At 40.7% G+C, this 13,561-nt stretch overlaps 1 protein-coding gene across 2 annotated transcripts in view; it reads left to right on the top strand.

The window, feature by feature from the left end:
• prex2 (phosphatidylinositol-3,4,5-trisphosphate-dependent Rac exchange factor 2) overlaps positions 1 to 13,561 on the top strand; it is a 91,407-nt gene that overhangs the window by 59,457 nt on the left and 18,389 nt on the right. Inside the window, exons 28-36 of one of the 2 annotated variants that reach the window (XM_078280451.1) lie at positions 526 to 608; positions 1,388 to 1,478; positions 3,827 to 3,955; positions 4,914 to 4,955; positions 5,813 to 5,910; positions 6,086 to 6,232; positions 10,063 to 10,165; positions 10,334 to 10,477; positions 10,631 to 10,745. In XM_078280451.1, the coding sequence (XP_078136577.1) occupies positions 526 to 608; positions 1,388 to 1,478; positions 3,827 to 3,955; positions 4,914 to 4,955; positions 5,813 to 5,910; positions 6,086 to 6,232; positions 10,063 to 10,165; positions 10,334 to 10,477; positions 10,631 to 10,745 (952 nt within the window). Of the gene's footprint in view, positions 1 to 525; positions 609 to 1,387; positions 1,479 to 2,826; positions 3,761 to 3,826; positions 3,956 to 4,913; positions 4,956 to 5,812; positions 5,911 to 6,085; positions 6,233 to 10,062; positions 10,166 to 10,333; positions 10,478 to 10,630; positions 10,746 to 13,561 lie in introns of those variants that run through there. The other variant, XM_078280452.1, reaches the window with a different exon arrangement.

The following is a 13,561-nucleotide window of genomic DNA, read 5'->3' as shown; positions in this document are numbered from 1 at the left end:
AACATAACTTATTAATTCACTGTATAACATCTATATGGCCATTTCTTATGGCCAATAAGAAAAAACGTGTCCATCTGAGTGTCATAATCCATAACCCCAATCATCCACAATGTTGCAAAATAGTCCCATAACTGACAGGCCATGATTACAATCTTACTGCATGATTACACTTTCTGGAAGATGTGAACAAAAAAGCCTGAAATTGAATCTAATTGGTTATGACAGGCGTTTGGCCACACATCTCAGCTGGATTTGTCATTAACATCTCACACAGCTGTGTATCCTGTCAAACATCCTTCCCCTCTGTCTCTTAGATGTCTCTGTCTCACAGCCATACACACACATTGCAGTTATACAGTATGTGATCTCAGATATCGCCTTTTTCTTTATCCTAAAACATTACATTACATGTACATTTAAAAGAGAGGCAATAAATAAACGCATATACTGGATTTGCCATCATAGATGTGTTGATGCAGTACATTAGTAGAATAATGCTGACAAGTTGTTACCACACCTCTGCAGGAGATGAGATGCCCTCCAGTGTGTGGCTGTCCCATGATAAGCAGAAGAAACTTCACAGCTTTCTGGAGCATCTGTTTAGCCAGGTGGGTCAGCTAAACATCTGTGCAGATGTGATCGATGAGTTATTCATGGAAAACCTAAACTAACTTTCTCACTATTTGCAGTTCTCGTCCCCGAACTTTCGTTAAATCCAGATATCCCAGATAGACAATCTTTTAAATCTTATTATAGTTTATTGATTCTCTAAGGAATACATTTACCCTTTTTTGTGATCTTGATAAGGTGATAGGTCAAGTATCATGTTGTATAATTATGTTGTGTAATAGATTGGAAATGGCAATATTTTTAAACCCAAAACAAACAAAAGGGGAAATATTTACTTAGACTTTTGTGTATGGAGATTAGGAATTGCATTTTCATTTTTGAATCGTGCTCAGGAAGTGAACAGCGTGACAGCCTTAAGCTGACCTATGACCTTTCTGAGACCTTTTGGAGCAAAGGTTGACCATATTTGATTCTGCATTCACCATCCACGAGAAGTTTTATGAGGATGTCTCCATCGGCAGTGGAAAAGCAGAAAAAACTATGCTTTGCTGTCTCTGCACTTTTGAGCTATTTCCTGTCATTTGTTTTATTGTAGTGCAGTTTCCCCAGCTTTGTTTACATACTGCATAGCAAATTGTATTGACTGGGGCTTTGTGTGTGTGTGTGTGTGTGTGTGTGTGTCAGAGAGAGCGAGCGATGCAGGAGTTGGTTATGTTTGGGCAGCAGTTTTTGCTTCCCTGCACATACTTTTAAACTCGGCTTAGAGGGAAACTGTAATTGTGTAAGTGTACCAGCTTGACCCTTGTGCTTTCTTCAGGTGGACTCAATCACCAGCATGCTGAGAGGAGCAGTGGTGGCTCGGGCGTTTGAGCAGACCAAGTGCTTCACACCTGGAAGAGGATTACATGGTAATGCACCGGGGACTGTGATGTACTCCTGGCTCTGAAACACTGATCTCTGAGCATCTTTTACCACATCTCGTTACACAGTAGTCAAACCATTTGAGCAAGAAATGTAAAAATGTACTATGTCTGTTTTGTTTTCCTCACAAAGTATCTCACTTTCTGCTGAAGCAGTATATGTGCTTCCTGTGAGGAATGTGTTTTTTTTACGGTGTAGCTGTGCTTCCTGGGCCTTGCTGGGCTGCACAGTGGACCTGAGAAAAGATAGATAATATTGGAGAAACTCCCAACCAGCACCAATACTGAGAGAAAACAGAGCACACGCTGAAAATGTCGCAGCCGCCTGCGCATAGGGGCTGCAACTTCCTGTGTGTGTGTGTGTGTGTGTGTGTGTGTGTGTGTGTGTGTGTGTGTGTGTGTGTGCGCACGCGCACGTGCACACAGATGTGATGACATGAGGAAAGTATTGTAGGTGGATTCCCATCCATTTTCTCCTCTATTCAGTCCTCCCTCCTGTTTTTTTCACTTCTTTTACCCTTCAGCTATCCCAGTGCCCTTCACTCTGAATCACTTTATAGTGTTGAAACAGCACCACTTAGTTGCATACTCATCTCCACTTCATGGTTTTTGTGGTGCTACTTACCAGTCAATGGAAAATGTGACCCCATAACAGCTCTTGTGCTTGTGTGTTATCTGATCATTTAGTTCTTACTGTGTGTTTATTTGCCACCTAACCTCATCTTGGCCTTGGTGATTAACCACCGCTGTCCATTGTTACATTTTATCTCTCACAGGAAAAATGTAGGAAATGTTACTGGAAGGGGCTAAATTTGTCCTTATCATTTCCCACTGCAAATATAAACTAGCTTACGGTGCCCTTTCATGATCTATGAACTCTGTTCAGATGACTCAGCCCTTTTTTGAGGATAAGATAGAAAAAAACTTTGTTCAAAAGCAACAATTGTTTTCTTTCTTTTTGTAAGTGGTGTAGGCATTGTTCCCAGATTTTGCAAAAATGATAACTCTGTTTTGTATCCTGGTGGTCTGTATTGTACTATTTAAGGCTTTAATAAGCTCTAATATAAAAAGTTGTCTTATTTTATGTCCTTGAAAGTGACTTTAATGGAGTGTGATAAGCACTAAAAGCAGAAGAGCAGATTACCCACTTATTCTGTATGTTGCCATAAGTGAAGCTTCCAAACACCGCGACCCAAATGAGACACACACACACACACACACACACACACACACACCCCTCTCATCTCAGGCTGTCTTCAAGTGATCACAGATATGCTTGAACTGAAAATACGTCTGCTTGTGTTTTGTGTGTGTTTGTGTTTGTGTGTGTGCATAGATGCCCTAAGGAGGGACGTGAAGGCCTTGATCAGAGCTAATCCATCTCCACTTCAGTAATGTGTGTGGTTGATAACAGAGCAAATAGGATTATCTAACAAGTGGAGCATTCCTGCAGCTGATCTCTCACTCTCTCCGTCGCCCTCAGACATGCACGCACACACAGACACACACACACACACACACACACACTCCAAACCCCTTTGAAGCCTTCTGTTTTACCGGGCCACCATTCTAACACAGATCTTTTCTTTCGTCTCCAAAGTAAACTTTATTACAAGCCTTTCTGTCTAGTTTCAAGAGGGGTTACATCAAATTGACAAATTAGCTTTTAGACTGCAAAGACAAGGAAGATTAGACTGTGGGCGGTCTAAAACTGGTGGTCTGTGGGATACAGCAATAAAGTAGGAGGATTTTTGCTGGGTTCTGGGTCTGACCTATAATCATTTCATTCAGAGAGATGGAGAGAATGAGACTTACGTGAAGAGGAACAGCAAAGGACAGAAAGATGCAGAGTGTAATAGTTAAAATTGGAATCTGTCATCGTTTTTGATTATCCTTTTTGCTGAAATATTTTGTCAAATAAATAATCAATCTACTAAATAAGTTAAGTGTGTTGTACTTCTAAGAGTTTTATGTGCTATAACTGCTTTAGCAAAGTAACAGAAATTGTATGATGCCAATAAACATCTGTGACTAGAGCTGACTCTAGAGAGTCAGGGGAGAAAGAGAGCTGGGAAAGGGAGAGAAAAGAAGAGATGAGCATTGTATTTTGAAGATGAAGGTAATTAAGCAAGATTCATCAGAGGAGGAAAGAAATAAGATATTTCTCTCTTTCCTCACTATTTAAAAATGCAAGAGATGGACAAAAGGTAGTTTGTCATATAAATCCATTTCCTCCCTATGCAAATTGTGCCTTACAGTTGACACACATAAGCCTCCACTAGGCCTATGCTAATTCTCTGCCTGTGTGTGTGTATGTGTGGGTGTGTTTCTGTCAGAGTTCCAGCAGGAGATGGAGCCCAAGGTGAACTGCACCAAAAAGCTGCGTCTCCATGTCAAGCAGGATCCCTGGAACCTTCCCAGCAGTGTTCAGACCCTCACACAAACCATCGCTAAATATGTTGAGGGTGAGCATCTATCTGACCTGTTCCAAACATGAATAACACACACTCACAAAAACACACACACCACTGTTCTTACAATGTTTGGGGCCTGAGGTTTGTGTGCACACACAGCCACTTATAGTATTTATCATGAAAAAGAATGCCAGCCCTTGGAGGTAATGTACATTAAATTGGCCAATTCTCCAGTGCGCCTCATCATATTTATTGAAGGCAATAATAGCCCCTGTTACAGTTGTGTGGGTACAGACAGTCCCAGACCGCTAACTGCTCTCTAAAACCATCCTGGGGTACATAAATTGAGGCTACATAGAGCTAAAAATTAGCAAGTTAAACAATCAAAAGAGCCGCACTCCCTTGATATTTTTATTTATTCTCTAAATAGGCAGTTCAGTGTCATTTATTCCCAATAGGAGTGTGTGATTTTGTTTTTGTTAGCACACAGATTGAACACACAGACACATACAGACACACCACAGGCAAACACACTGAACTGCAAACAGCCCAGACCCAAGTCCCGGTCACATGACACTCCTGGGAAAGGTGAGTTTGCGGTCACAACTAAGAGAGTACAAATAAGCAGAGTTAATATTAATGTGCTTGGCCTGTGTACACCACTTTTTTTCCCCCACCTCTCCCCATGATAGCTTTTTCATGCAGTGCAGCGTACTGCCAGGCTTCCCGCGGCTCTGATATGACTATAAACAAAGGCAGATATATTTTACTATCTTTGCCTGTGGCTGGTTTTTATGATGCTGTGTAATTTTCCCCTTATATGTGAAGATAAAAAGCTGTGGAGCTGGGATGGAGCAAAAGAGTTATACAGCATGGGCCTGTTCATGACTTTAAGGGGTTAAGTTGATAGTATAGGTCATATTATTGCAGTCGAGGAGAAAGGCTCTTTGGGAGTTAATGTTAGATTGTTCACTACCTCATTGGATTGCTTTGATTTTTGTTTTTTCAGAGGTGAAGACACGGCTGCTCTTGGTCTTACTACAGTATACAGGTTTGTCTCACTCTCCTCTTGCAGTAGAACAGAAATACAGAATACAGCACTGGCTGAAACCTTAAATGTTAATGCATTTTGCACAAAAAATAAATAAACTCAATAAACTATAAAGACATAGCATCCTTTATTATCTTCTGTCCATGTTCTTTAAAAAAATAAAAACGTAGCACCGAAAAACAAAAGACTTCCACAGCACCAATAGATGCTATGATTGAAAATCCACATTAATCCTTGCATTGGCACGAGGCTGACAGCACTGCTAAACTCAGATACTAACTCCTTGAGAGAAACTATGCTGATGAAATGAGGTGTTATGTCCCTTTACATACCTCCAGGAACTATGAATTATTAAGTAGTAAATGAAAAATAAATTTTTCTGAGGTTGTGGTGGGTTTGGTTAATAGTGTCAAAGAGTTTGCAGGCACGCCTTGTGAAAAACTTTCATTTCTTAGGGGTTCATGAACTCATTTTGCTAAACTTTCTCAGTTTATTTTTTATTTTTTTTCAGGAAATCATGGGAGCAAGTACTCTCCACTCTGGCACACCTGTCGTTTTTACAATATTTTAATATTCAATACCCAACAGATTCTTTTTTTTAAAGCAGCCAAGACTTTTTGTCCTCTTCCTGAAAGTTTGCCACAGCAGAGTCTGACCTTAAAAAGTCTGTTTAGTTATCATAGCAAACTCATGCCACTTATTTCTATTACTTTGAACTTTTTACCTCACCACTTTTTAGTTTTTAATCTTCACTTACTCAGTTTTTTACTTCTTTCTTTCATCTCTACTATTCCTCTCACTTCCTTTTACTGTTTGTCTTTCCTCTCAGCCTCACCTCCTCTTTGTTGTCCCTCTAGACTCGGAGATCCAGTTGCGTCGAGATATGGTCTTCTGTCAGTCTCTGGTTGCAGCTGTGTGTGCCTTCTCAGAGCACCTACTGGCTGTCCTCAACCAGGTATATTCTACATATGTCTTGTTTGGAATTGGAAATTGAAAACATACTTATAGATATAGGAACTATTAAGTTTGTAAGAAATACAGTAAACTGCATCATCCTACATAATAGCAAAACATTTTTGTTTGATTCTTTGTCTCCGCTCACTACCTAACTTTATTGTGTCCACTCTCAGTTCCACAATGTAGGCAGAGAGTCAGACCAGGACAGCTTGGATCCCCAGGACCTTCAGGAGGCACAGGAAGCCAGCCGCCGTTGGCTGGAGCAGATTGCAAGCGCTGGGCTCCTCTTCCACTTCCAGTCTCTCCTCTCCCCCAATCTGGTGAGCTCCAGACCAGCCTCAGCCCTTAGTTCATCTGCTTTAACAGATACTCTAAAATCAATCCCGTAGTTCTTCATGGGCAAAAATAAATGGCCACTTTCATATAACTATGCATGTATTTTCATCATACATGCAGAGATTTGGGCTTTATTTTACACTAATCTTGTATTACATCTTTTACTTGTCACCATTCAATATGCTCACATTTGATATAAAACTAGAACACATACAGCATAGCAAATTCTAATAATAATATACAGTATCAAACAATATGAATCACTGGGTTACAAAAACTTGAAGGAATTGCATAATTGCATAAAACATGTTTGATCAGCTGTGTGTGTGATGGTGAGCTATAGCTAAGCACATCAAATGGGATCTACCATTTTTAAGATCATCAATCAAGATACCACTACCAGGCTGCATGGCTGACACTAAAATGATCACTAAAATGTGCTGAGTTTAATTCCCAGTCTGCCCGCAGTGACTGTGTAGGGATGTGGTCTGAATCGTTGAGGTGTGGCGCTGATCCTGCAGAGCCAGGTCCCACAACCAACCTCCCTCATAGTCACTCGAATAACAGACAGCTTCACCGTCATCTGGATAGTTGCTGTTTAAGCTGGAACTGTGTCTCGGGATATTGTGGAAATATCCAAAACAGCCAACGACCAAAAACTCACAAAAAGGTGCTCTGTTAAAATTCAACCAGAGGTTTCATAAAGGCAAACATACTGACCAGCCTAAATAATTTAAGATTGCTTAGAACTTATATCGGTCATTCACACTGGATAGATACTGAGATGACTTAACCTAGTGATTCTCAAAGTGGGACCCGGGGACCCACAGGGGTCCGTTGCACTCTGCCAGGGAGGTCCATGAAAAGTTTTTGGATTCATTCATTTAAATGATCATGATATAATTGTGTGTTTTTTTTGTTTTTTTTTACAGAAGAATTCATAGTTTAACAAATAATATTAAATTTTTTAAATCCAATCAAACAAATCTATAACTCTTAGAATCTGCAAACATGTTTAATAGGCTACACGTCTAATATCTTTCTAATACAGTACTCTTGTGTTTGTTCTTTCACATAACAAATATGATAGAAGTGTAAAAAAACAGGCTACGTCAAATTATTCCAAGGAACGTACACAACGGGGTCCCCTGTATATTCTCTATCTTGTAATGGGTCCTTGGCAGAAAAAAGACCTACAGTAAAAAAGCTGTTCTGGTTTACTGTCACCCTAGTGTCGCTTTGCCAGACTATCCTTCACACGCTGCGGAGCGGAGGAGGGTCTGGCTAGTCCACACAGCATTCCGGGATGGGAGAAAAACGTGCTCTGGTTTATTGGCATTTCTTTAAACAAATCACAATCGTCATGGGCGGCGCTAAGCTCCACACGGAGCCGCTGCAAAATAGCCTCGGGAAGGAACTTGTTTTGGTGGAACGTGTACGTTCAAAAGTTCTTTTCGTCATGCGAGAGAAAAGTCAGATTGGACAGATGGTCTAGCTAGCTGTCTGGATTTACCCTGCAGAGATCTGAGGAGCAGTTAACCATTTTTCATCAACAATCCAAAATTCCAACATAAAGAAAGCAGAAGGAAACGGACATCGGTGAAAAGACAGGCGGAATTTCCTGCGGCACCGGAGTAATCCCGGAAGTGGAACGTCGAGGATATAGACTACTGTCACCCACATTTATGGATTTATGGATTTAAACATGCAAAACATTTTAAATAAATAATTAAATGCAAAAAACAATCTGTCAATTTTGGAAAGGTTTTGCCACCCAAATGGTCATCTGTATTGTAAAACCGTCTTGACAGCCTTAATGTTAAGCACTGTATATTCACAAGCGTAAATAATCTTTCATCTTATTTTGGAAGGAAAGAAACCTTAAAACATTCCCAGGCTCAAGTAGTATTTGGGCTTTGGTGTCAGGCTACTCTATTCTCCCGCATGGATTTAAGTTGGTGCAGTGAAAAGACCATCTAGAGAGTTCATTATGAGCAGCCAGCTATTGTAGATTGCTAAAATTGAGCACCGTGACTTCACTGAGTTCTATATTAACCTTTCCTTCCAAAATTTAAAAAAGAAAAGAAAAAAGTTGTCTCTAACCAAGTTCGGAGAAACTGAAACTCAAGTTTGAGTAGGTAATATATTCAGTTATTTTAGCAGTTATTTCGTCAGTGTTTCTTTTCTGCACTTTGCATCATCAACCACATAGAAAAAATATTTTTATTGGGATGAGGTATTTCATTTCTATTTCTGTCATCTTTCTCTGGGAATTAGAAACACAGGAAGTGCTATTAAAATGTATTTTGGATGACCGTTCATTTAGGTTAGACGGACGTGTGGCTTACGCCAGATCTCCAAAATATTTAACGCTTTTCTCCCTTCCTCCTGCACTGTGGTCTCTCTCTTTCTCTGTTTCTCTCTTTTCCTTTATTTCTCAAGACATTTCCCTTTCAAGTGTCCCTGTGGAACTGAACAGGGTCTCAGTAACTGCAGGTGATTCCAGTAAAATCTCAGTGCACTCCTTTTTAGGGCACCGCATGAAAGGCAGCATGAGACGAACTGGGGATGCTGGTGTTGGTTTTTGTGTATACTCTGTGTGTGTGTGTGTGTGTGTGTGTGTGTGTCGGGGGAAGTGTATTTATGTGACATGCTTTGGGATAAACTTGCCCACACATGGCAGGCGTCACTTGGCAGGGCAACGAGTACCCCTCTGTCACATGTTGGGCCATATCAAATGTGTCTTTAGAAAAAGGACCTAATCCTCTTTCATCACTGCTCTGTTAATCCCTCTGCATGTGGTGGATGAAGAGAAGCGGAGAGAGAAAGAAGAAAGATAGAGGAAATGGGAGGGGGATGACAGAGGAGTCCAGAGGGTCACAATCCGAAATATTCGAGCCACTATCGCGGTGGCCACGAGCAGATGTGCTTGTTTGTGTGTGAGGATGCTAAGTGCATGCTGAAAAGGAAAACATGCACACACATTCAGAGATATAAACAAACAAGCTAAAGCAAACATAAAAACAGACAGACATAAGCATACACACACTGTTATGTATGCAGAGGCGTGCATCTCAGCACGCAGTTAGAAAAATGGCAAAGTTTCTTGTACTTCTTGTATCTTTGCCTTGGGAAAGAAAGCACATATACACTCACAGAGTTGAAAGTAACTAATTAAATTAGCTCAACTACTGTACTTGAGGTACTTGAATATTTCCATGTTATGTTACTTCATACTTATATACATTAGTTACTAGACTCTTTGCAGGTTTAGATTTTACATACAAACCCAAAAAATTGGATCCACCTTGAGCTCCTACAAAATGAAAATGCTGAAAACATATTAATGCAATAGCAATAAACCTTATAGAATTATGTATAATATCTCACTGTGAATGGGGCCTTTCTCCATCTCGGTTCGTTTGGAGATTTGGGAGTGTTATACTAGTAACAACTAATATAGCTACAAGCCGCTCAAGCAGAGATGAGGAGCGGGCTACAGCCGTCTGGTACATCACACCTCCAGATTTTTTTCATTTTCAAACTTGTAGTGTTCAGCCCCAACTGACGCTGACTCACGTGACATCACTTGAGACAGTTTATCAGACTTTGCGCAGCTCCTTCTAGAGCGACAAACTGTTTCGTATGACATTTTTCACAAATGCAGTAGTACTCCCCAAGACCCGTAAGCAGACTTTGATTTGTAGAATTGGAGTTATAAGTCATCTGTGTGTAGCTACTTTTACTAAGAAAATTATCTAAATACTTCCTTCACCACTACACTCTTACAAGTATGCTATCTTTCTCTCTTCAGACTGATGAGCAGGCTATGTTGGAGGACACTCAGGTGGCCCTCATTGACCTGGAGAAGGTCTCATTCTACTTCCAGCAGTTTGAAGGGGAGCCGCTGGTCGCCAGTATGTACACTGAGGCTTGGAGCTCACATTTAACTTACATTTGTTGCTTTTTTGAAAAAAATATTACGGTCTAATCATTGCTACTACTACATTTGATGCAAAACGAGATTGAGCTATAAATAGTTCCTCCTCTCCTCTCCTCTTCTCTCCTCTCCTCTCCTCTGGCAGACATGCCCATATCATACCAGGTGGAAGGCACCCGTCAGGCCTTGAAAGTTTGCTTCCACCTTGAGAGTTTCTACTTCTCCCAGCTGCCTCACAGGCTGAAAAACGGAGGAGGCATCAAAATCTACCCTGTGCTCTTCACACAAGGTATAGTAAGCCCGGTTCAGGAACTTTAAGTCAGCAAGTAGTGCAGAGATGAAAGCCGCTTTATAGATGATTGAAAACACTGGCAGGTAGATTCACAGTACATGCAGTGGCTCTATTACTTTGTTTTCACTCTTTTGTTTTATCCCTCTCTAGCACTGGAGAGTATGGAGGGTTACTACTACAGAGACAATGTGTCAGTGGAGGAATACCAGGCCCAAATCAATGCTGCCTCATTGGATAAGGTCAAACAATACTATAAGAGACTGAGGTACGTTATATACGAAACATATACACAAAGTATTACTTTGACGCTACATCTCTGTGTGATCTTGCAAGTTTCTAGATCTAATATAAATCAAGACAACCTCCCATTCAGTCGGGCTTGACTCACAACGCCCAGCAGGGCCTCAAGGTGATTGGCTGAGAGAAACACAGCAGGTGTGTTTTATGATTGGTTGCGAAACACACACAGCAGGGGCTACAGTGATTGGATGAAAGTGCCCAGTGTGTCACCTGCGCTGATATAGTGCTTCTGTACAGCTGCTGCACTCAGTTACCTCACACCCCATTGGTTTGCTGCACACCCGAGACCCTCTGTGATTGGCCAGGCGTGGATAATTTAATGAGTTGGAAACAGAAACAGACACTTCTGGGAGTTGAAAATAAGGGCCTGGCTTTTTTTAATCTCCTGAATGTATGAGTCAGAGTCCGACCTTTACAGTCAGCTGTGTGGATATCAATGCAGTTTCATATTAGATGCTACCTTTTTTATTTCAGTGACTGAAAATCACATTTAAACCAGCTGTGTATGAAATGATGTGAGTGCCTGTGAATGCACAAGACACATTAAGAATTCATAATGAGAAAATCGTAAAGACTGTGTAATTAAGACAGAGGATGTGGCTTTTGCAAAATGCCCTATGTTGGTGTGAGTGCAGATAGATCTGTAGTAACACACTTACACCTGATCCTCTTGAAGTCTTTTAGTTGGGCACATTACATATACTTTAATGTCAAGGTTAAGCAATATAGACTGATACCATTTTCCTTAATAATCATACTCTTGGAAAGCTGTTTGAAGCTGCCTGATTGAATACCTAAGAGTGCAACTGTACGATGCGTCGGCTTCAATTAAACATCTGCTGCTGATTGTGTGGATAATTAAACAGAGCAGAGCTCATAGCAAAACTCCATCTTATTATTTAGGGACAATCTGCTCTGGGGGACTGAATGATTTACAGCTTCAGCAGTCACGTGTCACATCAGTGCCGATCCTTCACAACAACATTAATTTACTGCGATTGCTTTCCACTGACAATTTTTCATTTAATTGTAGTGTTTACTTGACGAGTAAAAATAACTTTAAGCATTCATTTCTGTGATTGTCAGATTTCCCAAAGCGCAGTTGTGGATACCAAATTTTGCTGGGTTATTTAACCTTTTTCGTGCATCACGCCTTCTATCTCTTTGTGTAATGATATTGTCTGACAGATCTTCTGGGACTCTACAACCGTTTAATAGAGGAGTATTGGCATTTTGTGGTATTTCTTTCATTTTATTGAGTCGTTGTTTGCAGACTGCAGTTAATTACTTCACAATCAGTCTATAAAATGTATTCTAGTTAAAATACCACAAGGAGAGCTATATTATGTGCACAAATGTGCCTGCGGCGCCTTTTAACATTAATTTAGCTTTATGTACATGTGGTTTAATGATTCAAACCATACAAGCAGGACCTTACTTGAATTCAGCCATGTGATTCCGAATAGCCTGTGTTTTTGTATGTTTGCACGTGTACTGTACATTTCAGTTTGACCTGTACAGAAAGAGCCTAATTGAATCGACAGCAGAGGCTCCAGCAGTAACACGGAGCAGATGTGGGTCTGACAGGCAAGTGAGGCTGGTGATGTGGGGAGCATTAGGGGTGCTGGGTAGTGATGTGGATAAGCTGTGTGCTTCAAAACCCCAACTGGAGTGAAGCTGGTAGACACTGTACTCAAATACTCACTCTTCTTTCCAGCAAAACCTGCCAGAAATCCAGATCATTTCAGCCAACTCTCTGAGCTCTCAAGACAGTTTCCTAGTCTCCTACTTTGTATACTGTTGTACAGTGGCTGAATCAGTTGGTGTTGAGTTGACATATGTGCAGTAGCTAAAGAACGATTCTTCATGCAAGTAAAAGTCATTTTTTCCAAGTAAAGAAAATTAATGATCAATGAATTAATTATCAAAATACTTGCTGATGAATTTTTGTTGATTCACCGAGCTGTAGGGTTTTCCACATCACTCTCAAGTAGTACTTTAAATTCAAAATGGTTGCTGAGTCATTCATGTGCACATGGAATAATACAGTGACCACTAGCAAAACTTTAGCAGGCGACTTGCACCAGAAACACGTTCCTCGCTCCCACCCAGTAGTATTTCCTTGTATTAATTGTAGTAAAGTAAATATTCCCAGCTGGTTTTCACCAGTCAGTGAATACATTGTCTCTCTCTATTTAATGTTACCAGAAGTTTTCTTTCGCCGGCTGCCATGTGTCTTTCGGCTGACCACAGACCAGCCTGTGATGTCACTCCTCTCTCCATTACAGCGTTACAACCTCAGGCACCTCGTTATCCTTGGAGCCCGGCCACGGCAGTGTTGGGTTAAACCCACACTGTGGGCCGGAGCCAGAGGCTGACTGACTGAATTTACTGCAGGGCCGCGATTCTTGCATGTTTTCATGCTGTCAAACACTCTCCCGTTACACCTCAGACCCCCATATGCATTTGGGAACTATAAGATATTGTTGTTTAAGAGCCAACATTTCATTTTCTAACTATTAACATTCCATGTGGAAAAAAGTGCTAGTGATGACGATGAAATAATTAGCATTTTTGCTTACAAATGCAAATAATTGTAATTTGAGATTGTATCAGAATAGGTTTACATGGTTTAATTTACAAAAAACACCATATTTTTGTTTTTCATTGCTGCAGATCATCTTTTCACCCTGTGTCAGGTCTCTGTTTTAGCTACAGAGTGAGACCTCTCAACTTCTGTAAGATGTTTGTTGTCAGTCGCACATGCGCAGTAGCTAGGTA

Source organism: Sander vitreus, chromosome 22 (genome assembly GCF_031162955.1).
Source record: "Sander vitreus isolate 19-12246 chromosome 22, sanVit1, whole genome shotgun sequence".
In the NCBI taxonomy this organism is placed as follows: Eukaryota; Metazoa; Chordata; class Actinopteri; order Perciformes; family Percidae; genus Sander; species Sander vitreus.
Note: the sequence above shows the minus strand (reverse complement) of the source record. Positions and strands in the feature narration are given on the sequence as shown.